Raw genomic sequence first — 27,400 nt, 5'->3', positions numbered from 1 at the left:
CCTTGGATTGTGAGGTGGGGGGCATGGCCAACCATTCCTCGCTCCTCCTGCGATCCCCTCAGAGGTAGCACTGGGATTTCTTGCGGTGGGGCGGGGGGGGGGAGGAAAATCCCTGTGGTGTGTGCGCAGTTGTGTGTTTGCGCGTGTCTGGAACAAGCTGGTATTAAGAGCAGGCAGGAAACTAAGCAGAAGCTTGCTCCAAACTCTGTTGCATCTGCTCCCTATAGCAGTTTTCCTCCCCGGTGCTGCAATTTCAATTTTGTGGATCTCTTGGGGGGGATTGGGGGGCGTAGCGTTCTCAAAGGGAATTGGAGAAGGCAAGTTTTAATTTAATGCCTGTTCCCTCCCTGCTGTAAATACATATTTTCCTCATCTAAATCCCTTAAAATGGCTTCCTTTTTCCATTTTCCCTGTAAATAGATTAATTTTTTTTTCTTAATGAAATGTTGCAATGATTGACCCCCCCCTCCCCAAAAAAACCCAGTTTCCCTTTCCATTTGCAAATCATCTAGGATTGACGGTTCCTCCTAGGGAGCCAGGGTGCAGCCTGTGGATAATTTCCCTCACCCTCCTATTTATCCTCATCACTGCCTTCCTTCCTTCCTTCCTTCCTCCCAACATTGTGTGTTAGTTTCTTTCTTAGGTTTTTTTTGGCTGTGTACAGACATCCGGTTCAATAAATTATTGGCATGAACGGAAGGACTGTCATGAAGCTCCTTATTAATGGGGAGAGAATCAAATGAGATAAACAATAGCAGCAGCAAGAAAGCCCCAGAATTTTTTTTTTCAAAAAAAATCACTGTTGGTGTTCGTTGCCAAATATAGGTAATCCTCAACTTACAACTGTTTGCTTAGTGACCGTTCAAAGTTACAAGGGCACTGGAAAAAGGGATGTATGACCATTTTTCACACTGATGACCATTGCCGCATCCCCATGGTCAGGCGATCGACCTTTGGATGCTTGACAACTGACTCAACACGACAGTTGCAGTGTCCCGGGGTCATGTGATCACCTTTTGGGACCTCTCTGACGAGTAATGTTAATGGGAGGGGAAACCAGATTCACTAAACAATCGTGTTACTAATTTTAACAACTGCAGTGGTTCACTTAAGAAACCTAGCAAGCGAAGCCGTAAAATGGGGCAAAACTCATTTCACAAATGTCTCGCTTAGCAACATAAATTTTGGGCTCAGTTGTGGTTGAGGACTATCTGTACAGATCTGAGAGAGGGAGGAATTGGTTCAGCTGTGTACCACCCTAGCTTCGCTATTTAAATCTGAATGTACAGGGTTTTGTTTTGTTTAAAAAAAAAAATGAAAATTGGCTCCTTAACGTTGGGATCAAGGTTTTTCCCGCCCCAAGCACTTGTGGTTGACTCTTTTGGGGTAGATTATGGGGACCTAGAGCTGTGCTTCTACCTTGGGCTCCAGACTCATGTTCCTTGTGTTAAGACTGGCTACTTGAAATGCCATAAATCCTCCTATACAGAATTCACGCTCACTAAAGAATGCTTATGGCATGTAGATTGGATGGCATAGCTCTACTTTGTTCAAATGTGTATGAGTGGGGGACATGCAGTCTCTCTTAGCAATCTCAGCTGTCAAGCTTGCTATTGAACCTACACCCAATTAAAAAAATAGCCTTTAGCATTAGCTGAGAACTTGTGCACTGGATTGTAGCTAGGTGTGCACAATTAACATGCTCATTATGGCCCCCAACCAGGTGGCATAGTTCCTTGGTTAGTTGTTACACTGGAATCTTTTCACTCAACAGTGTCAGCTTTTACCCCTGTTGTTTCCATCTGCTTCAGTAGTTAGACTGTCTTTGAGTGTCACATCCTAAAAAGATAATATCCTCACATGATAACTGACATGCCTGTTTGCTAACCGTTCCAGATTCCGCAAATACTTCAATGTTTTTTGTCAAGCCAGCCAACATATGGTAGTTAAAAGTTTAGGATGCTGGATGAACTTGGATTGGGTCACATCGGTCGTGTTAATGTGATGTCCAAATGCAGCAAATACAAAGCTACCCAGGGCGATGGACTACCCATTGAAATCATCATTTCCTTTTCCCATTATGCATATTGCAATATTTTGGTCTGGAAAAATCGTCATAAAAATTCTCGAGTTTTAAAACATGCATGTTCATCAGTCATCATACGCCAATCATCTAAAGATGGCACAGAGCTTTTCCAATTTAAAAAAAAAAATGGAACTGGCCTTCAGCTAGGAGTTACACATTAAAGCAAAAATCCTGTATTTTTACTTGTTGCTCAGTTGGGACAGTTTTAATTAAAACGCGGCTTGTTCTGCTAGGACTGCAGACATAATAAAACTGTGTCAAACTATCAAAGCACAAAAGTATCCCCTTTCTTTTGCCTTAAGATGTAGCATTATTATTCTACCATAAAATCACAACTTTGTTTGACTTAATAGCGAATAACATTCCCCCTCCCCTGAAAGCAAGCCAATAATTCAATAGTCAAAACTATAGGACAGCCTGTCCTAGATGCTGTATCGAGCCATTCCTTAGAATCTCCGATAATGAAACTGGGGGACCATAATGGAATATAACACATCTCTTTTAATTTACGGTAAGCATCCGGCTGCGATCAAGGTGGCTGGTCCAACTCCAATCCACAGCACCCCCACCCCACCCCCCAGACAAAAAAGGAACTGCCCAGAGAAATTCTCAAAATGAGGTCCGTAAATTGTAGTTTAGGCCTCCATGCGAAACTAAAACAGCTGATGAGGAACTTTTGGTGCAGTGAGAAGCCCTGCTGAAAGATGCACGAAGAGAGGGGTGCTCTCCGTTTCCCGCTGGCATGTTAAGCCTTTGTGTACAGAAGAGTTCTAGAGGATTTAAAACCTCTGCACCAAGGCAAAAGTGTGGATGCTGCCCTCGCGCCTCCCTTGTAACTAAATACACAAAAAGATGGGAAATTCCCCTCCCCTGGCACGGCTTCTACATTTCTGGGAAATTTACATCTCTAGATAGATCTCTATGGTCTCCATCATGGGGAGAGGCTCTGCGCTCTCAATTATAGCAATGGTCTCCCCAAACTTGGTGCACATAATGGTTTGGGTGGATTGGCCGGAAGCGACAAGAGATTCCGAAGGCTGCACAGCATCCTGGCTGTCAGCCAGCGCTGTGTGCGTTTTGCGGTGGCTCCGCAAGTTCGAGACGGTCTTGAAAGTCTTGGAGCAGAGGGGACAAGGGTGGGGGCGCTCCCCGGTGTGGATCCGTCTGTGCTCAGCCAGGTGCATGGACTGCACGAAGGCCTTGCCACACTCTGGACAGCGATAGGGCCGCTCCCCGGTGTGCAGGCGCCGGTGTTCACGAAGGTGGGTGGCCTGTCGGAAAGCTTTGCCACAATCTGGGCAGAGGAAGGGGCGTTCGCCCGTGTGCGTGCGCTGGTGCAGCTGCAGCCCTGAGGCTGCCACGAATGTCTTGTTGCAGGTAGGACACTTGTGAGGGCGCAGGCCAGCGTGGCGCTGTTGATGTCGGCTCAGCCCGCTAGGGGTAGTGAAGGCTTTCCCACAGAGCGGGCAGTTGTACGGACGCTGCCCTGAATGAACCAGTTGGTGTAAGGTCAGTTTGGCCAAGGAGCCCATGTACTTGCCGCAAGAGGTGCAGATGTATGATTGCTGGGGGCTCCCCTGCTCGTTCTGCCTGGCACAGTGGTGCTCCTGCAGCTTGGAGGCCGCCACGAAAAGAGCGCCACAGTCTGGGCAGCGGTGAGGTTCGTGTCCGGAGTGGCTGAGCCGGTGCAGTTCGAGGAGACGATGGCGTGAAAAGGATTTGTCGCAGTCCGGACAAGGGAAAGGCAAGCACCCTGTGTGCACCGTTCGATGCAAGGCTAACTGACGGGCTCGGAGAAAGGCAGCACCGCAGTCGTCACACGAGTGGGACCCGTCTCCGTTAGGAGCCATGTGCAAAAGGCGATGCTGGCGGAGATTCGAGGACTGAGTGAAGCGCTTGTCGCAGACCTGGCACTGGTAGGGCCGTTCTCCAGTGTGGGTTACGTGATGCCGGGCCAAGTTAGCCTGGGAAACAAACGTCTTGCCGCATTCGGAGCACTGGAACGGCCTCTCCCCCGTATGTGTCCGCAGGTGATTCCGTACATGCACCAGCTTCTTGAACTTTTTGCCACACGTGGGACATTTGTGCTTGCGCTCCAGCACGTGCACGACTCGCTTATGCCGCACCATCCGGATATGGGTGGAGAACGCCTTTCCACATTGAGGACACAGGAACCCCCCACTGGAGGCCTCGGCCGAGTTCCCCGGCGAACGGGAGGAAGGGGCGGAGCCATTCACAAGGGCTTCCTCCTCATTGGGCGCTTGCTCGGCAGGCTGGCCGGATGCAGGGTCTCCTCCGCCCCCCCGTGCGGCTGGGACCCCACTCTTGCCAGCATGCGTGCGTCGATGGTAAAGGAATTTGGTCATGTTGCTGAAAGTCTTGCCGCAATGACAACGGTGCAAGGGGTTGGCCGTGTGGTTTTTGCGGTGCATAATTAAGGTCATCTCGGTGGAGAAGCCAAGCCCACAGTCCACGCAGAGGTAGAGCGCCTCGCCTTTATGGATGCGCATGTGTTGCTCAAGAGAGGCTGCCTTTTTGAAGATCTTGTTGCAATTCGGACACTCGTACGTGCCATCCACATGCACCCGCTGGTGAGCCAATAACCGCTTGGCTGTTGTGAAGCCACGCTGGCATTCCCCACACAGGAATTCCTCGCTGTTCCCCACATGTTCCTGTTGGTGCTTTTGCAGCGCCTCCATTGTACCAAAGGCCTGCTTGCACTCCGTACAACAGAAAACCTGAGCGGGGGGAGGCACCGCTATTGCTTCCTCAGGGCCTGGCACTGGGGACATGTAGGGGCTGGACGCCTCCTGGGTTGCCACCTCAGCTGGCTCCCCACTCTCTTTCTCGATTTCAGTAAAATGTTCACCCTGATGCTCCAGCAGCTCCTCTGGTGTTAAGAAAAGGAAGGCACACTCTGAGCATTCGTAAGGATGCATGGGGGGAACTGACTGCGGTGACGTCGGATGTGGTTCCTGCAAGGCTGGGAGGCAAGAGATCTGGGGAGGCTCAGGATTGGATATTTGGGAAAAAGGGGAGGGAGGCGGCTGAGAAGAAGGTAAAATTGATGGAGGAGAGTTTGCTGGAGCCTCCTGTTTCTGGTGTGTCCGGCGGTGAGCTAGCCAGAGGCTCGTAGAAGGAAAAAGTTCATTACATTCATTGCATTGGTAGCGGATCTGTCCAGTGGTGGCTGGGAGAGATGAAGGTCGGGTTGGTACTTCCCTGGGATGCACTTCCTGGTGCGCTAACAGCTCATCAGGTGACCACAAGACACACCCACATTCCAGGCACTGATAGCGGTTGTCTTGTTGGGATTCTGCATCAGCAACAGTGGCGGCAGCTGCAGTCTCACAGGATTCCCCTAAATGGCTCTGGTGGTGGAGCAGCACCGCTTCCAAAGTGTTGTAAAGAAGTCCGCACTCCGAACACATATACTGGTGCTGGAAAAACACAGAGGGTGCCAACTCCTCTGCCATTATGATTCCACCTGAGGGGAAGGGAGGAGAGAGATTGTAGAGAGGAAGAAACCAACCTTAATAAAAGTGACATTGGAAAAAAACCGTGTACCCAGCCCCCATCACAGGAACAACACATTAACCCACAAAGGAATGGTATTTTCAGCCTAAGAAAATGAATGGGGACAGGATTTGCTAGAAAATGCTATTCCTTGAATAAAAGGAATGTACTGTAGATTTCAAAAGTTATTTTTTTAGAAAAAGCAAGCGCACTGATGAAGAGGCTACACTGAAATCCCCTCTGCTGGGTGGGAGGCTGAAGAGGAGGAAAGGACCATATATGCCAGCCTGAGCTCTTTGCAGAGGGGGAGCCACCAAGGAAATTGGAAAGTGCAGATGCAACCATCTGCAGAGAAGGCCATTTGCAGCACTTCCATGGCCCAAAGACATTTTCCCCTTAGGCTTCCTTCCCCTAAACCAATCTCCTTCCCACCCGTGTCAGACTGGAGCTAAGCCATAGTTTGATGTCGGCTTGTGGCAACATCGGCGGGGGCGAGGGGATGCAACACCGCAGGCCTTAAACGTTCAGGTCAAAGGTCAGCCCAGCCTGAGGGGAGAGCCTGACAGGGGCTGGCCGGAGGGAGAGGAGGGAGCGGTGGCTAGGAAGGGGAAGGCGGTGCCTCGCGAGGGAACGGCTCCGGCGGTGGTAGGGGCGCCGCACTCACCCGGCCCGTGGGCCGAACCCACCGCCGCGGCCACCAGCCGGCGTTCGCCCGGTCTCTCCCTCTCGCCGCTCCCTCGTCACGCAGGGCACGCAGGGCCCGCTCGGCCTAGGCTGCACCGCGCCCTCTCATTGCCTGGCCCACAGCTCCGAGAGCGCCAATCAGAGACCTCGATACTACAGAGGCGGGTCGGCGCGGAGGATTTCTGTGACGTCCCAGCCTCTCCTTCAGGGGAGCTAAGCTTAAAGGGCGCCGGCCAATCAGCACCCCAGCCTGAGGTGGAAATGGGCGGGCTTGGCCGCTCTTTAGCTCCGCCCCGTCACGAGGATGAAGACCTGCGCTTCGTTTCCTCCCCCCCCCCCCCATCCTCCCTCTTTTGTGTGTCTGGGCATAGAGCCCGCCTCCGCTTGAGGGCGCTTACGTAATCAGTGCCGTTTCCTTGACGCCACTTTACATAAACACTGCGTCGCCGTTAGAGCATAAAGGCGGCGGGCTCGCCTTTTTCGCCTCAGGTCAGTGACTTGCTTTTAAGTTCAGCCCAAATTAGGACGCGGAAGCGCCGTCTCCGATCAGCGGGGGTGAGGGCGCGGCAGTTGTTGAATAACTAACCCCACCCCGCACGTGAGTCACGGGGACAGTAGCGAGCTGCCACGTGAGCGGGGGAACGCGACGCAGGGAACGACATCGCTTAGTTCGCCGAGGGACGGTCCCAGCGCATGCGCGGGAGAGGCCGCCTCGACGCCCAGTTGGAGCGAGCGAGACACAAACAGCCTTGGAGCGCATGCGCGGCCAGGTACCTACCCGCGGGGAGCGCACGCGCAGATGAGTCGAAGGTGCCAGAAAGATTGAAACAGCGGCGGCGGCGACGACGGCGGTCTGTAGCGACGGGAGATCCGGTGAGGGGAGGCAATTTATTTCGTGCCAAAGTAGGGACGGTCAGGAAAAAAGGTGGAGAAGGATACCGGGGTTTCATGATGAGGGGAGTCGGATAAAACAAGGAAAGCGGGGAGGGAGGCGGTAGTTGTGAGGTGTATTTGAGGGGGTGGCCTACTGTCAGAAAAACAACGATGGGCGGGGAGGGGCTGCGCGAGGATTAAAAGAAATGGAGAGGAGCGAAATGTCAAAACCTGCCGCGGGAGGGGAAGAGGCGACGTGAGGGGGGGGAGAAAAACGAGGGGGAGGCTTGTCTGGGTCGAGGAAGTGGGGGAGGGGACGTCAAAAACAGGAGAAATGAGCCGTGGGGGGAGGGGCCTCAGACGGTTGTCCCGACGGAGAGGCGACCGCCGCCCCTCCCCTTCTGTGGGCGGGGCTCTCCGTCCCTGCAGGGGCGGAGTTTCGGGGGGTGGGGGCTCGGCTGCGCCAAGCGGGGTTCGTCCACACCTCGGATGCTGGTGTTGCTCCTTGTGACGAGCGGCGGGGGGCGGGGCGGGGCGGAGGAGGGGCGGGGCAAGGCCGCGGCTGCCCTCGCGCGGCGTGTCCGTGCCTTGCAGGCTGCCGGAAAGGCGTCCGTCTGGTCGGCCATGAAACGGCGTTTTGCCTTCTCTAAAGGGCAATTCAGGAAAAGCGGGTCGTCGCTGGCTTTTGTTTGGGGGAATCGGAAGCAGAATGGGGCTCCCTGGCCCGTTTCTCCACCCCACCCCCCTCCGCCCCTAGCTTCGTTAGAAGCCAGTTTGTGGTGGCTAAATGCACCAGGATAGAAGCCGTGAGACTATTGTCTTGCCTGGTTATTATTTATTTAGCATATGGCAAATACATGGATTTTGTTGTTAGTTTCAAAGTCGCCACCCCATGGACAACGTTCCTCCAGCCTTTCTGTCCTCTACCATCTGGAGTCCATTTAATCTCCTGCCGAGGTGACTCCATCCAGCCACCTCGTCCTCTGTCGTCTCCTCCTTCTTTCCCAGTATTAGGCTCTTCTCCAGTGAGTCCTTCCTTCTCATTAGGCAGCCAAAGTATCATCTTCAGGATCTGGCCTTCTAAAGAACAGTCAGGGTTGATCTCCTCTAGGACTGACCGTTTTGATTGCCTTGTAGTCCAAGGGACTCACAGAAGTTATAGTACTTCAAATGTTAATGTCCAGTCCACCCAGCTATTTAAGGACAGAGTGGTCTATGTTGAAAAAAAATCAGACAGTGGGCTCTTGATGGACATTCAGACACAACATAGTGGATATTTTGTTGAGGAACACCATAGTCACATTGAGGGGTAGACAACGAGAACCCTCTTGTCTTGCCTGGTGAGGCAGCAAGACAGCTTTGTGTCTTTATGTTAGTCACTCTCTTGTCATAAGGAAGGAGTTAATAGCAAGCCACTTCTGTGGAAAGAAAAAAAAGGTGAACAAGAAAACGGAAAGGGCTCGTCCAGGTAGTCACCAGGAGTCAACACTTGACTCAAAGGCACGTGCGTGCAAGTGTACACACACACATCATAGGCGTGTAGTATTAATGACGTAGATCTGTATGATTATTGTTCTCTTAATCGAGGCAACAATGGAAGGTTTGATCTGATTCAGTAACTCCGATTTCTCATTTACAGATCCCTGTGTGGTGAAACTGAAAGGATCTTCCTTCAAGGCTTCAGATCAGTTTCTGTATTTTTTTAATTTAACTTGGCAAGAGACTCTTCTTTTTCCATCTGTTTTCAGAATACAGCGTATCCATTCAGTTCTAGCTTGTAATCTTTAAAGCTTCCTAGGATTCGTGTTTTTACATGGCTGACATGAGAAGGCAACTGTTTGCCCACATTTGGGAAGATGAAGAATGCTTTGAATATTATGGGATGGTTTCCCTGCATCAGATGTTTGAAATCATTGGTTCTCAGCTCACAGAGAATGATGTGGAAGTGCTCTCGTTCCTTCTGGATGAGACACAGCCCTGGACTCATCCATTGGATCCGGCCCTTTGGACTGTGGCGGCAGCAGAAGAAGGTGGTTCTGAGCTTACCTCACCAGCATTAGAAAACTGGAAGAGGAGAAATCCGTGCCAGTGTAATCTGGGCAGGAATGATGGCAACCTTGAGGCAGTTGCAGAGAAATTGCATGCAAAGAATGGTGTCCAACTGCTCCTGGAGTTGGAGAGGAGAGGCAAATGTGATGAAACCAACTTTGTGCAGCTTTTACAGCTCCTGAGGGTGCTAACAAGGCATGATCTATTGCCATATGTTACCCTGAAAAGGCAGCGTACAGGTACTGGATTGGAGCAGCAGGGGAAATGTAACATTTCATTGTTGACTGAATCTCACAAAGTAACAGGTTTTTTTCTTAGTGGATATTTAACCTAGATCATTTCTACCTATTTTGTAGCAGTTTTACTTATAGTAGGATAAATGTTAAAGGGGGGGAAATGATTACAACAATTTCAGGCACTGAATAATTCCTTGCACATATTATTGTTTTGAATATTGTGATTATAAGAACATCACCAGAACTGGAATCCAAACTGATTTGACAAACTGGTGATGTTTCCTTGCAGAACTCTTCCAGTTGAAGTCCTGCCTAACTTTCAAAACTTTTAATTCTAGTTTCTCCTGAGAGATACACCTATGGACCATCTGTTCTACCAGCAGATCAACAAATGGACAATTGTCTGAATTCAGCCTCTTCAGAGCCTCGACATGATCAGTGGGAGACAGGTTTGTAAATTGTCCAATTTGAAAAGAGAAAAACATTCTGTGTTCTGATTTGTCTTTTAACTGTGTTGATTACAGATGCTAAACTTTTATAAAGATCAGGATATTAATACTTAGCAGTATAATCCTGTGCCTAATCAAAGATCCATTTTAAACTAACATTTTTCAGATAAATTATAACTAATTGCTATCTGGTGTTTGAAATTCGTGAATCATGGATGTAGAATGGCAGATTTGTGTAACGTGAGATTTATTTCTAGCTAGCCCCATGCTCACCAGCATTGATGTTAGCTAGTTGGTAATGAAACATCTGCAAGCAAACAACCAAGCTCAGAGTGCCAAGGATCTCACAATTCAATCCTGAGCTACAGAAATTATCTTCTATTTATTACTAGGTAGGCTAATGGGGAGCACCATGAAAACTTGTATCATTTCTCTCCCCCCCCCCCTTTTCTTTCTCTAGGCTCCAATTCGAGCAAAAGGAAGCGAGTAAGCAGAGGTCGATCTAAGGCTACTTCTCTTTGTAGGCGGCGGGGAGCTAAAGCGGCTTCTGCTCCAAAGCAGGAGGTTCCAGCTCCCACCAAAGTGACTTGTGGTAGGTGTCTGCCTGGCGTACGCTGTGTTCTTGGAATGCATTTGATCTAGATTTTGTTTTGTTTTTTGTTTTGAAAACCCATGAAACCACATTAGCAACCCTGGTTTCAATTAAGGGTCATTGTTCTATTTCTCTCTTTCTTTGACTAGAATCACAAAGGAGTAGAGTTGGGGGTGGGGGAAGAGATGCAGTAGCTGAATTACAGAGGATGTTTTGTGTAGGTAGCCTGAGGTTTGGCTTACAATATTAACTGCAGTTTAAACCTGATATTATTAAGACTTGATTTCACTAAATGAGAATAGGGAGTTTTTGGCCCCTTCTTGAGAGAAGGTGGGAAGCCTCCAATCCACTTCATAGAATTTGTCTTCAGTTCCCTGCGTAATTTGGTAATGGACAATTACTTTTTCACTACTATCAAAACAAATTTATGCTCAAATATCAAAACAAATTTATGCTCAAAATATATAACCGAGTTTCATACAAACATTTCTTGGGCATCTTGCATAACAACAAATTTTATGAATGCCTTCCAACTTGAATATCTATAACATCAGCTTTGGGGAGACTTATTTCAGTACACTGAAGTGTTTCATATGCTGGTCTTGAAGAGAGTATATTAATGACTCTGATGATGATCTCTGTGTTGAGCTGGAGAAATGCAAGATAATCTGGTTAGTTCCACTTTTAATAATTTCAGATGGAAAAATCCCGGTGAAAGCATTAATTCCAAATGAAAAACCTCTGGGCTCAGAATGGAAAGATTTAAAAGGCCTTTTTTACATTTAGATAAATAACAAAAACTGGAGGATAAACCAAGTTTATTTTGAATCTAGTTTTCCCCCCTATTGTCATCAAGAAAATAATAATTCCTGCAAGGAGTTCATACATATCACAAGCTCATTCTCTGTGCGATGGTAGTAATAAAACCCATGAGTAATAGAGCCATACAATTTTGATTGGAGACAAGATTGACTATGTTCGCCAAGTAAATAGCTGTTGTATTCTTTCAAATGACTTGCCAACAAAGGCCCACACTTGATTTGAGCTATTCTTGAATAGCTCTGTTGGTGCTGCTTGGTTTCTTCTGATTTTCTAAGAAGTTTATCCTCCTGCCTTGGTTGGTAGTGGTCATCTCTTGAATTATACTCTGACATCAGCAGTATGTATCTAAATTGTAAACTAAAATCATACAGATGAATTAACAGTCAGATTTCTGTCTTGGTTTCCAGCTCTGCGTAAGTGCCTGTCTCTTAAGACCAGCATATTTTATCTCCTTTGAATAATTTAAGGTTGTCTCAGATACTATATGTCTTTCTTATTAGCTAAGGACTCTGCATAAGAAAACTGTGAAATTTGCAGGTGGATTGTTGTCTGTGACAAACCACATAATGTGTTTACAGTTTCCTTATCTGGAAGTGTGTTCCATCTGCCTAATTTGTAGCACCCTCACTCAGCCAATGGGTACCCAGGGCTGGCAGATGATCCCCGCAGAACTCTTGGGCTATTGTGTTTGCGTCAGTGCAATGCAAATGAAACAAAAGCGAATGCACAAAAACACTTGTCTTACCAGCTGACCAGTTTACAGGCCATGGGTTCTAACGAAGAATGTTCAAAAATAATACAAGCAATCTCAAAACTGCAACTTCAAGTGCAGTTAAGGCTACTGCCGGGTAGGTGCAAGGATCAAACTGTAAACTCCGTTCAACACCTAGACTGTTGCCTGTATTCTTTGTAAAATTACCTTGCTTCACTGAGGCAGAATTTAAGATTCCTAGGCAGCTGCTTCTGAAAGGAACTCTGCTATTTTATTAGCTTTCTGAGTTGCAGAACTAAACCTGGGAGTCTCCCTTTCTGGTATGCTATAGTACTGTAGGCTATCTCAGTTTGAAAGAGCAATACCGTAATGAAGAAAAATCCATGCAAACTCCCGAATGAACATTTTTTTGTTGCTGCTTGATTTCTGCCAATTCTTTCTCAATCCACCGTTTAAATTCCAGGTTACTAAGCAAAAGTTGATGATAAAGAGACTCTGTCTCACTTGTGCAATCTCCTCACAGAATGGTCTCGCAAAGGTAAATGAATCCATGCACCCGAATTTCCACCAGTACTTTGTGAAAAGCAAATTTGTATTTTATGATATCTGCTGACTTACTATTTCTAGAAAAAAAAAAAAAGGTTGCCCACCCTGCATGCCAGCCTTTCAGACAGCCACTTCATAAAGACATGTTGATTGTTTTGAATGCCCATAGGGGACAGGGCTGCACTGTCAGCTCCTGGGTTTATGATACTGGTTAGAGCTACTCCAGACTGGCACTGTCGGGGCCTTGTGTCCCAAACTTCCAGCAGGGCCTGATGATGCAAGGGTCAACAACTACGGCAATTTTATGACCTATGGTTCCAGAATTCTTCCAGAATTCTGTGCTGCTAGAATTCCCGAGTCAGCTATGCTGGCTCAGGAATTCTGGGAGTTGAAGTCCATAGGGCATAAAGTTGCTATAGCTGCCCACCCCTAATGTGATGGAAACAGGCTGGGATAGTATAGCAGTGAGGGATTTGTTCTTTGGGAGTTGCCATTCTTTGATATGTCAGTCCATTGAAGGCCTCCCTATCAACTGATCTTAATTTTGCATATAATTACTGCTGCAGATATCAGACCATTATAGCTGCTATGGGATTCTTGAGGGCTCCTTTTTTATCCCTTTGATTGGGGTGGAAATGCCCTTAAATTCTTCACATCAGTTGAATTGGGCAGTCCCTTCTGGTTAGCCAACATTTATTATTGGTATATGCATTCACAAGTGTTGATGTTCCTGAAATTGTTCATTGTTGTCACTAGTATTTCCCAGTTCCAGTAAATATAATAAGAATAATTGTTTGTGTGTCACTTTGTCCTCAATAATAATAATTTTAAAAAATCACAGGTAATCCTCAACTTACAATCATTCCTTGGTGACATTTTGAGGTTACAACAGCACTGAAAAGGGGGACTTAAAATCAGTCCCTGCAGTGCATCGCCATGGCCACATGATCAGAATTCAGGCACTTGGCAACTAGTATTCTGACAGCTGCAAGCATCCCAGGATCACGTGATCACCCTTTGCAACCTTCCGAGTGGCTTCCAATAAGCAAGACCAATGGGGGAATTGCTGGGTTTGCTTAACAACCGCATGATTCTTTTAACAAGTTAAATGATTCACTTTAACAACCATGGCAAAGAGATTGTAAAACTGAGCACAATAACAACCACCTTGCTGAACAACAGAAATTCTGCCCCCCGTTTGTGGTTGCAATTCGAGGACTACCTGTTAATCACCTTGTAGAAAAATATCTATATTCAGTCTGGTATCTGCAGCAGTCCATGTCAGAAGTTAGCTTAGGTTCTTTACGCCATTTTTTGTGTTCTTTTACAATATTGAATCTCAGAATGATTTCTTGATGTTACCATGTGCTAAAAGTCTTGAACCATGTTTCTCTCGGTCCACAGTTGAAATTCATCCCTGGAAAAGCATAAGTATTGGCCCAGGCAAGCGGGCCAAGTACCAGACACTGGTAAAAATACCCAAACAAGTTTAAAAGCAAAAACTTAAGTGTGTCCCACTTGATTATTTCACCTGCCTCTTCAGCGCTTCTTCTATGTTAGAAGCGAACCTGCAACTGGACCCTGCAGCACTCTTATGCAAGCTGTGAGGGACACACAGCCTTGGACTTTGGGACTTGTGGCCTTCAGCACAGTGGAGGCCTCTTTCTGTGGTTTCATTGTCTGTAATGGTTTTTGTTGGCCTGTAAATATTTAATTTTTGTTTTGGGGAGTGGGTGGGATAATATATAGATTATTATTATTATTAATTTATTATAAATAAATAAATAAAATAAAGATATCTGATTCAGGATGATCTGTAGGTCCCAACGTGTCTCGGAAACTGAGAATTTAAAGTTCTCTGGTTCCTGTTGGGTCACTTGATCTTGGTTTGTAATCTTTTAATAGTGTTGAACACACACTAATGCGGTTGCATGGATACTGAGGTGACAGGCCTCCTCCTCTGAAACCATGCTACTTGAGTGATAATGGACCTGAAGGTTTTTCCTTCATTCTTGCTACTGGGGCTCAAACTTGGGAAAAGACATTGGCAGAAGCCTGTGCGAAGTATCTGGCTCAGAAACAAGTTTTTCAAGTTTGTCTTTACTTCTACATAATAACCACAGTGGGATTATTTCACTGGAACGGGCCTGGAAATGATGGGGTGGGTGGGTGTGGTAGTGTTTGTACTGCCTCGGCTGGTGTATTTGCCCATGAGTTTAGTGTTTAATTCAGTGCAGCTGTTCAGAGCTTGCATTACTGCTGGCTGTGGAAAATGGTTGAACAAATTCCCACAGTCTAGGAGGCATTTATGTAGAAGACCATTCCCACATAGCCAGAGCCTGCAATTTGATATGCTTCCTGCCTGTTTGGAAATAAAAGCTGGGATTCTTTCATACAGTCTTAATTCTCATTGTGTCCTGGGGAGGAAAGAAAATGGCTAAATCAGTTCAAATGCAATGTAACTGTGACTCAAGGATTGCCAGTATATTAACGCCAACTCTGACAGCTGCCTCATAAAATACTCCAGAACATTGTTGATATTAGAAACTGGGTAAATTGTTCTGATGAAATCATGTGCCAAATCATGGATGCAACAAGTCTGTATTTTAAGCTGTGTACAGTGCAAAAGGAGATTTTCAACTTAAATGTATCTAGTCAGCAATTGGGTGGGAACCTATATTTGGAACCTCAAAATGGTTTCCAGTGGCCCAGCAGCTGAAGTCCTTTTAAGGCGAGCGGGTATTGAGTGTATGGACTAGCAACCTTCTGGTGCAATGATCATAAATATGTGGGTGGAAAGGAACTGTTTCTAGTAGAAGCTCATGCAGGTCGTTAAACATTTGTTTAAATTTTGCTGCTTTCTGGCTGTCTGCCATTGAATTAAAAATGAATCAATGCTATGGGCCACTGTTAAATGCAGTTTGTTGCACAGCTTTGCTGTTGCCCATCTGGGGTTGTGGGGGGGAAAGGATTCTGAAGCTCCTGCTGCTTGAGGGCTCTCAGCTACTGAAAAACCCCTTGTAGCTTGGTGGTGTGGGTGGGTTTGGGCTCCAGGCCGTGCAAAGTTACTGGAAAAGGGCTGTGACTGCACTTTGAGTTAATGCTTCTACAGGTGATGACCACAAGACACAGAGAAATTAAAGCTGACGGCCTTGTTGAGCGTATGTAATGCACCACCTGCCTCATTTTTCTTAAACGTATCTTACTCTGTATTCGTTCCATTTATCCCTCCCTTTTGAACCTTTTAACACATTCAGCTACAATGCTGACGATAACATTGGGGGTGACTGAACAAAACAAACCTGTTCTTTTGCTTCCGCAGTCCACAGTTAGAGCTGAACTTTGTTAATTAGTGAGGCATCTGTACCACAGTAGTAAACCTGCCTAGCAGCATGTCAGTATGTCCAGAATATAAACAACAAGGCTGTGTGCAGAATGGGTCCCTCATTTTAGTTCAGAGACTTTTCAAATCCGGCCAATAGATGAGGTTGATCTTGCCTTACATTTTATTAATTCAAGTTGTTTTAGATGTATACGTTAACTTCCATTGACTGAAAACTATGTACATCATATTAAGACCCATGTTGATGGCTGATAGCAGGCATAGATGGTAAAGGTGGAGGATATGCTACACTGAGAGATTTATTCTTTTGCTCCTCTAGGTAGGAATTGAGGCTGGATGAGTATTCATATTTAATTTGAAATAGGGAGGTGTTGCAGGCTGAATATGGAGGCTAACATATAAGTATAAATGAAGTTCAGCTCTAACTTTGTGCCAAAGGAACACCTAAAAATTAGTGGAAGTGCCCCTTGCTGAGCTTGACTCCTTCAGGTCCCTGAATTTTGGGGGAATCTTGAATGGGTTTGAGCTTCAGCTTGGTTGGTTTTTATGCTCGGGACTATTGAAAGCCTGATCGTAGAATACCGCTGCATGACTGTGTGTTTGTCTTCTTGCTCTGTTTGTGACCGACATCTCTAATGGCCCTCCTTTTCTTTCTTCCCCCTCCTTCTCTTTCTCTCTTTCTTTCGTGTGCTCCTCTCAGACATCCGGCTTCGTGTTCGGGCAGAATATTGTCAGCATGAACCTGTCTTGCGTCAGAATGTGATGTCTAACAAGCAGAACCATTTGGAGCGCCAGTTCGATGTTTTTGGGCAGTCAAACACTATCCTGAAATCCCGCGACCTGGGCTCAATCATCTGTGACATCAAGTTCTCAGAGCTCTCTTACCTGGATGCCTTTTGGAGTGACTATATGAACGGCTCACTGCTCGAGGCATTGAAAGGCGTCTTCATCACAGACTCCCTTAAAGAAGCTGTGGGCCAGGAAGCTATTCGGCTGCTAGTCAACGTGGATGAGGATGATTACGAGGAGGGTCGGCGTTTGTTACTGGAAAATGTTAGTCCCCAGGTGTGGTAACAACAACTAGGTGACATAGGTATGTTCCTTCCAAACTAGCTGGTTGTCGGAATTGCTAAGACGCTCTCATTTTTCAGAAGTTAATTCACTCCTTTGAATCAGCTCTACAAGTAAGGAGCACAATAGAGACACTCTGTGCTTCAGAGAATTTGGGGTAGCCCTGATCTGCAAAGAGCCTAACTAATAAATAAAGCTGCTTTTTAAAAATATACAGAACCATGATGATATGTGGTTTTTGTCGATGTTACAGGCTTCTGTTTCCTAGAACAGCATAACCTCATGACATGCTGCTGAATATGTAGGCAATACATTCTTTCCTGTCTAGTGGAAATACTCAATAGGTAGTTTATGGAAGCATTTCTGTTTAGAATATATACAGGTAGACCTCGACTTACACAACTATTCATTTAGCAACTGTTCAAAGTAACAATGGCACTGAAATAGTGACTTGCAACTGATCCTTCCACTTAGGATGGTCACAGCATCCCCATGGTCATATGATCAAAATTTGAGCACTTGGCAACTAGTATGTAGTTGTGGCAGTTGGATCGTGAGGTCATGTGATTGCTATTTATAGTATAGTATAAAATAGAATAGAATTCTTTATTTGCCATGTGTGAATGGACACACAAGGAATTTGTCTTTGGTGCATATGCTGTCTGTACATAAAAACACAAGATATGTTGATCAATCATACTTAATGATAGTCATAGGGTACAAATAAGCAATCAGGAAACAGTATCACTATAAATCATAAGGATACAATCTTTGTGACCTTCCCCGGGAGTTTCTTGCAAGCCAAGTCATTAGGGGAGACTGGATTTGCTTAATGACTGCATGATTGACTTAACAAAAAAGATGATAAAACTGGGCACAATTTATTTAATGACTGCCTTAGCAATAAAAAGCCTGCTCCCAATAATATAAGCCGAGGGATACCTATTGCACAAGATAAAAACAAACGGCAGTAGAAAAATAGACAACACTGTAACTAGATCCCAGTGGTGTCCTGAGATAAAGACTCTCCCGAAGAAATATAGTGGACACTGCCTGCAAACAAGCTAAATATCAAGTTAGACTTCTGCTTTAACTTTTTGCTGCTTCTTTTTTTACAGGATACTTCATTTTTATTACTTGATTATTGTTGGATATAGACTTCAGGGAAACAGGAAAAAAAAAAAGACTTTAGAAAATCATCATTCCGTCATGTGACAGGGCTGGATCTTGGCAGCGACGGGATTCCCAGGAATCAATTGTGCCACAGAAGCATTGAAAGAACAAGTCAAGAATGATCTTGATGGACATTAGATTTAGCAGAATATGAACAAAAGCAATAATTCAGCCTGGATTCTTCTCATTCGGAGCAAAAAGGAAAATCTTTGTGAGAGATAATTTATCTGCTAATGAAGCATTGAAGGGCCTTGACACTCTTTCAGTCTGAGTTGTGTATGTCATGCTTGCTACCTGTACTTGTCATTTTTGTGTGTGCTCTTGCAACACTGGAGAGTAATTTTACAAAATAGCAGGTACACTTGGTCAAAAGATGGCAGCAGAACAGATTGCTTTAACTACTCTTTTTCTTGGAAGAAAAACCTTACACTCTCAAAGATGGTGCTGAGGTAGATTCTTCCCTTTTATGAAAAAAATGCAGCCTAGCCCCATATTACGAGAGTTGATCATAAGGGTGTGGAACCTTGAGTCACTTTTCTAAGGACACTTTTCAGTTCTGTGGTTCTTTGTATATACTATAAATAATAGGCTTTAAAAATATGAAAAGGTTTGGATTGTTTTCTGCGTTAAGGAAGCTGCTGAATTGCAGTTGGAAGAGCCAGAAATAAATAATTTAAAAATTGTATTTTTTTTAACCAAAAAAAAAAAAAAAAAAACCCAAACAAAAACCACTTTTGGACAAAATTCTTAATGTACTGTATTTGCAAGTGACAATGTTAATAAAGAAGATAATTTGCAACTGCCTTTAATTCCTAACAAGAACAGAGCTGGCCTAGAGTCCAGCCTTTCATACCTACATTCCTGTAATTTTTCAGGTGTTCTAAATCAGCACAAGGGCGGATTAGTCTTTAGAATACATTAAAAGATGCTGATGAATATTTGCTGGTCAGAGAACCATACTTGTGAAAACTGGAGTAAAAGTCTTTTAACAGGAACCTGAGTAATGGAAAGGTGTGATCCAAACTAGTAGGTGCTCCATGTGTTTCCCCTTGATTTTAGGTTGTACTCTCAATAAACAAAATACATTAATGTCAGAGATGGTGAGGATTGGAAACGCAGTCCAGAAGCATCTTGACATATACACTGCAACCTCTTCCCAATCCCACATCAAGCCACACAAAAGTTATTGGTGAATACAGTTTTCATGCCAAACCTTTATATTTGCTTTCTATAGCTGCCATCTGAACAAGTGACTGGGTGGTGTACATCATAAAAACAAAACCCTTAAAATAATACAAAATAAATAGATAAATAGTTGCTAAGTAAAACGATTGCAGTATATGTTAATATAGCCCAGAAATGGGGCTTTAACATACTGAGGAACCCAGGCCTGGGCGCATAACCAGGTCTTTACAGCATTATGGAAGGCCAACAGGATTGGGGCCAACCTGATGAGAATGTTTCTGAAGAGAGTGGAGAACTTGCCATCTCTTGGCGATTGACCCAAGGTGACCCAGCAGTCATTCATGTCCAAAGAAGGACTAGAACTCAGACCCTCTTGGGTTTCTAGGCTAGCACCTTCACCACCACATTAAACTGGTTCCGAATGTGGTGTTCACAAGGGTGGAAAAACCCTTTTTAAACAACAAATAACACTACCTGGGCTCAGCCCGTGGTTTGCTTTGCTTAATCCTGCTTTAAGCAAGCCACTCTGGGCTGGGTTCATAATTGCATTGCTAAATTAAGGCAAGTCATGTACCACAAACAAAAGTTGCATTCTTCTGAACAAAGCCACAAGTACGGCTTTGATTATCCTGTAAATACCCACCACCTAGTTCTGCCTTAGGCATGGATGCCAGCTGGGTGACTAATCATTCTCAGCCCCACCTCTACCTCACAGGGTTGTTTTGGTGGGGAAAATGGGAGGAGGAAGGAGTATTGGGTTTCGTTACCACCTTGTGTTACAAAAACGAAGGCAGAGTTTTTTAAAAATGTTTTTTTTTTGCGGATTGCCCACTCTTGGCATTATCTCTGCTGAGCAATAATACCTCTCTCGGCCCACCCTGCACCAACCGGCCAGCCTACCACATAGCTGTGCCATTGGACTACAATTCCCATGGTGGCCAGTCACAAGGAAGGTTTAAAGGCAGCCCTGAGAAGTAAAACCATACAGAGATGGTCTTTGAGAAGAAAATTCAACAGCCTTTATGCAAATAATCCCCTTCGCCTTTTCCTCACGTGAGGAAAAAGACTTGATTCTCTCTAGTGTTCATTGTTTTATTCATTGAATTTATTGGCTGCCTATCTCGACATGGGGCTACTCTAGGAAGAAGAATGAAGTATATTGAATTGAATTTATTGAATTTCTATGCCGCCCTTTTCCCCAAAGGGGACTCAGGGCGGCTCACAATCCAAGTCAAGGGGTGGGTGGGTGGGTACAAATAAGGAATAAAAAGATGAACAGAACAATACACAATTTAAAAGCACACAACAACCATACCATTCGAGGGGGGACAAAAGCTCATTAGCCTCAGGCCTGTCGGAACAGCCAGGTTTTAAGGGCTTTGCGGAAGGCCTGGAGGGTGGTGAGGGTTCGAATCTCCACGGGAAGCTCGTTCCAGAGGGCCGGAGCAGCCACAGAGAAGGCCCTCCTCCGGGTGGTCACCAGTCAGCACTGGGCAGCGGATGGAATTCGGAGGAGGCCTAATCTGTGGGATCTGATCCGTCTATTGGAGGTGATTGGCAGCAGGTGGTCTCTCAAGTACCCAGGTCCAATACCATATAAGAGGAGGGAGAGAGGATCTCTGTCAGGATTTCAAAGCCTGTGACTTGCCCTCTCCAGCTACAACTACTAACAATTCCAGCAATCTAGCCAAGTCTCCCTCAGAGGACTGACAGGGAGAGTCAAGCTGGTGTGCTTTATTGAGGGGGGGACGGGGACACCAGGAGGCTCTGAGTTCTAATCCTCTCTTAGGCATGGAAGGCCTCTGGGTGACTTTGGACCTGTCCGCCTTGTCTCAGCCCAACCATCCCCACAAGGTGGTTGTGTAGAAAGAGGAGGAGGAGGAGGAGGAGGAGGAGGAGGAGGAGGAGGAGGAGGAGGAGGAGGAAAGGGATAGGAAGTACATTAGCTGCCCTGAATTGTATATGGGGGGGGGGGGGAAGGCTGCATAAAAGTCAAGCTGGTGTGGTTTATTTGAAGGGGGGGGGGAGGCAGAAAGATCTGAGTTCTTATCCTCCCTTAGGCATGCATGGAAGGCTGCTTGGTGACTTTGGACCGCCCATTCTTGTCTCATCCCAACCAGCCTTGCAAGGCTGTTGTATGGAAAGGAGGAGGAGGGGGGGGGAGCAGTGGTGGGATTCAAATAATTTAACAACCGGCTAATGACCAGCTGGGTAGGTGGGACTCAGTGGTCATGTGACCGGGTGGGCGTGGCCAACTCAACGTCACTCAGGTTGATGGGCGCTTCGCCTTAGCTGTGACAATGTAATAAGGGTTAACCGGAGAGGCAGTTTCTGTAAGCAGGGCAATAAAGATGAGGCTAGAAACAACACCAGAATGTTTCCTTCCTGCCTTCCTGACAGGATTAGCCCTGTAAATATGGAAAAAACAAAAGGAGATTTATTCCAACAATCGGTTCTCCGAACTGCTTAAAAAGTTACCAACCGGTTCTCCCGAATAGGTGTGAACTGGCTGAATCCCACCACTGAGGGGGAGGAAGTATGTTCACTGCCCTGAATTGTATATGGGAAAAAAGGCAGCATAAAAATAAGCCACAGAGCAGCCTCCTGGGAGGATAGTGGGAAAAAAAGGAAGGAAGGAAGGAAGGAAGGAAGGAAGGAAGGAAGGAAGGAAGGAAGGAAGGAAGGAAGGAAGGAAGGGGATGAAGCAGCATACAGGGAAATTTGGGGAGGTGGTCTTGAGGGAGTTGAAATGTTATTCCGCAACATGTTTGAGGGACCATGGTGGCTGCCTCTTCTCTTCAAGGCTCAGAGGCGAATTATCCACTTTTTGAGAGTCACTGATTATGTCAGTCTCTGAAATGGTGGTTTGAGTTCAGGTTGTTTTTTTCCCCCCCTCAGGCAGCCATTTTGCCCCCCCTCAGGCAGCCATTTTGTGATGAGGCATCGATGGCCATTAACATTTCCAGAGGGTTCCATTGCCCTCAGAAAACAACAACAACAACAACAATTTGATGCAATAGTCAAGACTCTCGCCTAGAAACCAGGTGTTTTTGAGTTCTAATCCCACTTTAGGCATGAAAAACTGGCTGAGGGACTTTGGGCTGGTTTCCCTCAGCCCAACCCACCTCACAGGGTTGTTGTTGTGGGGGAAAGAGGAGGAGGAAGGATTGGGAGTTATATTCGCTGTCTTGAGCCATGTATGAAAAAAAGGCAGGGAAAATCTTGAAGGAGGAAGAAAAGGAGGCGAATATAATGAATAGAATAGAATAGAATAGAATAGAATAGAATAGAATTCTTTCTTGGCCAATGTGATTGGACACACAAGGAATTTGTCTTTGGTGCAGATGCTCTCAGTATACATAAAAAGACAAGATTAATTCGTCAAGGATCATAAGGTACAACACTTAATGATAGTCATAGGGTACAAATCAGGAAACAATATCAAGGATACAAGCAACAAGGTTACAGTCTTGCAGTCATAAGTGGGAGGAGATGGGAGATAGGAACAATGAGAAGACTAATAGCAATAGTAATGCAGCCTCAGTGAATAGTTTGACAGTAGCAATAGCAATAGCAGTTAGACTTATATACCGCTTCGTAGGGCTTTCAGCCCTCTCTAAGTGGTTTACAGAGTCAGCATATTGCCCCCAACAACAATGCGGGTCCTCATTTTACCCACCTCGGAAGGATGGAAGGCTGAGTCAACCTTGAGCCTGGTGGGATTTGAACAGCCGAACTGCAGAACTGCAGTCAGCTGAAGTAGCCTGCAGTGCTGCATTTAACCACTGCGCCACCTCGGCTCATCGACAGTGGTGAGGGAATTATTTGTTTAGCAGAAGGATGGCATTTGGGGAAAAAAACTGTTCTTGTGTCTAGTTGTCTTGGTGTGCAATGCTCCATAGTGGCTTTTTGAGGGTAGGAGTTGAAACAATTTATGTCCAGGATGGGAGGGGGTCTGTAAATATTTGGTTTTTGTCTGTAAATATGTGGTTTTCCTTCCAGGTGTTTATTTTATTTTTTTATAACCTACATACATATCCAACACACCTTCCTCCTGTTTCCTCACAACAACAACCCTTTGAGGTGGCTTGGACTGAAGAGCGACTGGCCCAAAGTCAACCAGTGGCTTTCATGCCTAAGACTGGACTTGAATTCGTTGCCTTCCATTCTGTAGACCAAACTGGCCTTTACCATTTAACTACTGCTGCAAATTTAAGGGGTGAGGTTGGAGTTTTGTGGCCTCCACTCAGTGGTGGGTTTCAAGAGCCGAGATGGCGCAGTGGTTAGGGTGCAGCACTGCAGGCCACTTCAGCTGACTGTTATCTGCAGTTCGGTGGTTCTAATCTCACCGGCTCAAGGTTGACTCAGCCTTCCATCCTTCTGAGGTGGGTAAAATGAGGACCCGGATTGTTGGGGGCGATATGCTGACTCTGTAAACCGCTTAGAGAGGGCTGAAAGCCCTATGAAGCGGTATATAAGTCTAACTGCTATTGCTATTGCTATTCAAAAATTGTTTGAACCTACTCTGTGGGTGTGGCCTCCTTTGTGGGAGTGGCTTGCCACCCATGTGACTGGATGGGAGTGGCTTGCCGGCCATGTGACTGGATATGAAGATGCCGATGACACTTGTCAGAACCACCTTAAATTCCCTCACACACAGCACTGTCATGCATAAGAATAGGATGTAAACTTGTTTTTTAAAAGGCATCTTTGGTTTGCGTTAAAACAACTTCAACACACGCAATGTTCTGATTGCACCACAAACGCATTAGTCATCCTTACCTTTCACAGAGCCACTGAGTTTTATAAATATGAGCATGATAGTGTAGAATAATCATATCCAAGGACCAGTGGTGGGTTTCAAAATTTTTTGGAACCTCTTCTGTAGGTGTGGCCTGCTTTCCGGGTCCACTGGTGGAACCTCTTCTAACGGGTTCGGTAGATTTGACAAACCGGTTCTACTGAATAGGTGCGAACTGGTAGGAACCCACCTCTGCCCCCACTCCTTCCTTTCTTTTTAATGGACACATCTTTTAGACTGGAAGCCCAAGAGGAAGTACTCATATTTTTTTATAATAATAATAATAATTATCACACCACACCTGACATAACAATAGTTGAAAAGAAGAAAGTATGGTTCATTGACATTGCAATACCTGGAGATGCACGAATTGAAGATAAACAGCAAGAAAAAATCACAAAGTACTGGGACTTGCAAATTGAAGTTGAGCGACTGTGGAAAAAGAAATTGTGTGTTGTCCCAATTGTAATTGGAGCCCTTGGAGCAATACCTAAAGGGCTACCTCGCTATTTGGAAATTTTTAAATTTATCAGACTTGAACATTCTGATTCTACAAAAAAACACCCTACTTGGAACAGCTTCTATCCTCCGACGTTGCCTTAACAGTTCCTAGGTCCTTGGTTAGGACTCGAGCTGTTGAGCTACCAACCAGCCCCAAAGGTTGTGAATCTCACCAAAGATTAACCAAACAACAACAACAACAACAACAGGTAGTCCTCGACCATTATTGGGACCAGATTTTCCTTTGTCAACTGAATTGTGCCCGATTTTACAACTTCTTTTGCCCCCAGCTGTTAAGTGAACCACTGCAGTTGTTAAATTAATAGTGCCATCATTAAGCAAACCCAGGTTCCCCATTGGCTTTGCTTGTCAGAATGACCCTGGAAATGTCACAACTATCATAGATACATGCCAGTTGCCAAGGGCCTGAGTTTTGATCATGTAAATGTGGGGATGCTACAATGCTTGTAACTGTGAGGACTGGTTGTAAGTCACTTGTTTCAGTATCATTGTATGTTTGAATGATTGCTAAACAATATAGAACAACACAGTTGGAAGAGACCTTGGAGGTCTTCTAGTCCAACCCTCTGCTTGACCAAGAAACCCTATACCATTTTGGATACGGCTGTCCAATCTCTTCTTAAAAACCTTCAATGAATGGTTTATAAGCCAAGAATACCTATAATAATGATTATGATGTAACCATATTGATTGAAAAGCAAGATTAAAAAAATAATACTGCTGCCTCATGCAAGATTATAGCCATTACAAATTGTATGCCGTTTCCATTGCAATTTCTACATTCATCTGTTTTCTAAAATTCTGCAGAACTGAAAAGACAAATGAAAGAATGCAAAGAAACCTAGTGCGAGGACAATTTTCCCCCAGATCATCATTTGATACCTCCTGGATGTAAAATTATGGGGGCATCCGTTTTGCTTTGGTAAGTAATTGAGAACAAGGCTTCCAAGTTTTACGATTGTGGGATTAGAAAAAAAAGATGGGGGAACGGATTTGGACAATATGCTGAGTTCAAATATAATCCACTCTTTTGTTGGTCTAGTGGTTGTGTGGGGAAAAATGATATTGTTATGTGCATATTAAATATAAATACTGTGCCACATTGTGCTTTATTGCATGTGAGTTCATTCTTTTATGTTGTTTCAGTTAAGTTTGTCATGTTATGTAGATTTATCCAAAGTTGAGGTGGGGGAGAGGGTTAGAGACTGAATGCATCCTTTTGTTTGATGGAATTTCTATTTCAGCCTACCATTTTAATTGCCTTGCTTCTTTGTTTCTCTAATGAAAAGCTTTGGTAAGTAAATTTTAGTTTAAAAAAGCTTGCTTTCTTTCTTTCTTTCTTTCTTTCTTTCTTTCTTTCTTTCTTTCTTTCTTTCGTTCGTTCGTTCGTTCTTTCGTTCTTTCTTTCTTTCTTTTCACCAGACCTGGGGTAGAAACAAAAGCAGCTGATATATAATAACACTTCATCAAGCCCCTAATACCAAGACACTCTTCCACAAACACAATTACAGACATTCAAAAAATATAAAAGAAGAAATAGCGACAGCTCAATTGCCATTGAACTACAAAAGTTTTGCCTAAATATTATTGTTCTTGCAAAAAGTTCAGTAACAAAGAGGCTGGGTGTACTTCAGGGAAAGTGTCATGAGGGGAGTTCCAAAGCATTGGAGTGACCACAGAGAAGGGCTGCCTTCTGGTCATGAAACAAAATAAAACGTTTTTACAGAAACAATTTTTACTGCATTTCCTTCAGAAACTATACAAGGCACTCCCTTTGACGTTGAGCTAGTTGTCGAAGTGTCCACTAGGTGGCTCCACTAACCTGTGACAGACCTGTGCCCAACTGCTGTCTACTGTATATTCAGCCTGTTTCCTGCATTAATTAATTAATTAATAATTAATTTTCCACAACGATTACAACGATTACAATATCCCTGAAATATTTTGTATTTTCTTGAATGCATCTTTCATTCTGTTTCAATCTCACCACTGCACCCTATATTCTGCTGCAAACTCACTACTCATTGTTCCCAAATTGATCAAGGAAGGATGTAAATTAAAATAATACTTTATGTTCAAAGGTCCCAGGGTTATGTGATCACCATTTGCAATCTTCCAAGCCAGACTCTGATAAGTACGTCAAGGGCTGTGGGAGCCAGATATGCTTATCAACGCCATGAGTCATTTAACAATTGCACTGATTTCGTTAACAACCATAGCAAAACAGGTCATAAAACCAGGCAAAATTCACTTATCAACCGCTTTGCTTAGCAACTAAAATCCTGGTCCCAATTGTGGCCACAAGTCAAGAACTGCCTATAGGTATTTTGCGACTAGTGTTGCCTATTTGAGCTAGTTTCCCATGACAGCTGTTGTGTGAATGTATCTACACCATAGTGTCCAGATTCTAAATCTACCCATCCTCAGGCGCCTACCTCTGGACTATTTGCCTATAATCCCCAACCAATTTGGCCTCCTGCAGGTTTTTTAAACTGCAGAAAGCTATTTTAGAGAATAATAATAAATTTAGAACCAAAGAGCATAAATTATTATACTAACATAACTGATCATGTGAGGTATTAATACAGCTCTATAAAGCCTTAGTAAGGCCACACCTAGAATACTGCATCCAGTTTTGGTCATCACATCACAGTATAAAAAAGATGTTGAGACTCTAGAAAGATTGCAGAGAAGAGCAACCAGGATGATTAGGGGACTGGAGGCTGAAACATACGATGAA

The 27,400-nt window shown here is 44.9% G+C and overlaps 2 protein-coding genes across 4 annotated transcripts; one reads left to right on the top strand and one right to left on the bottom strand.

The window, feature by feature from the left end:
* Positions 1-2,204: 2,204 nt before the first annotated feature.
* LOC106553382 (zinc finger protein 574) lies at positions 2,205-6,782 on the bottom strand. 2 transcript variants are annotated; one of them, XM_014071858.2, is made up of 2 exons: positions 6,685-6,782; positions 2,205-5,573 (listed from the first exon to the last, which is right to left on the bottom strand). In XM_014071858.2, the coding sequence occupies exon 2, from the start codon at positions 5,560-5,562 to the stop codon at positions 2,986-2,988; it is 2,577 nt and encodes an 858-aa protein (XP_013927333.2). In that variant the 5' UTR covers positions 5,563-5,573; positions 6,685-6,782; the 3' UTR covers positions 2,205-2,985. The 2 variants fall into 2 exon arrangements, with proteins under 2 accessions (XP_013927333.2, XP_013927332.2); XM_014071857.2 differs by lacking the exon at positions 6,685-6,782 and adding an exon at positions 6,267-6,366.
* On the top strand, positions 6,760-18,951 carry DEDD2 (death effector domain containing 2). Of its 2 annotated transcripts, none has more exons than XM_087727053.1 (6): positions 6,760-6,775; positions 8,799-9,447; positions 9,783-9,893; positions 10,354-10,485; positions 16,609-17,001; positions 18,098-18,951. In XM_087727053.1, the coding sequence occupies exons 2-5, from the start codon at positions 8,973-8,975 to the stop codon at positions 16,980-16,982; spliced, it is 1,092 nt and encodes a 363-aa protein (XP_087583179.1). In that variant the 5' UTR covers positions 6,760-6,775; positions 8,799-8,972; the 3' UTR covers positions 16,983-17,001; positions 18,098-18,951. The 2 variants fall into 2 exon arrangements, with proteins under 2 accessions (XP_087583179.1, XP_013927334.1); XM_014071859.2 differs by lacking the exon at positions 6,760-6,775 and adding an exon at positions 6,934-7,159.
* The last annotated feature ends 8,449 nt before the right edge of the window (positions 18,952-27,400 follow it).

The sequence above is a fragment of the Thamnophis sirtalis genome, unplaced genomic scaffold, assembly GCF_051295495.1.
Source record: "Thamnophis sirtalis isolate CommonGarterSnake01/CBP01778 unplaced genomic scaffold, rThaSir2_p1.2 scaffold_13, whole genome shotgun sequence".
Classification (NCBI taxonomy): domain Eukaryota; kingdom Metazoa; phylum Chordata; class Lepidosauria; order Squamata; family Natricidae; genus Thamnophis; species Thamnophis sirtalis.
The sequence above is the reverse complement of the archived record's forward strand: the minus strand, read 5'-3'. Positions and strand labels throughout refer to the sequence as shown.

Bases quoted from the DNA above. Each gene is read 5' to 3' on its own strand.
- LOC106553382 (XM_014071858.2), bottom strand. From the start codon at position 5,562: ATGGCAGAGGAGTTGGCACCCTCTGTGTTTTTCCAGCACCAGTATATG.
- DEDD2 (XM_087727053.1), top strand. From the start codon at position 8,973: ATGGCTGACATGAGAAGGCAACTGTTTGCCCACATTTGGGAAGATGAA. The intron at 9,448-9,782 runs GTACTGGATTGG...TTTTAATTCTAG, and splicing joins CCTGAAAAGGCAGCGTACAG to TTTCTCCTGAGAGATACACC. The intron at 9,894-10,353 runs GTTTGTAAATTG...TTCTTTCTCTAG, and splicing joins ACATGATCAGTGGGAGACAG to GCTCCAATTCGAGCAAAAGG.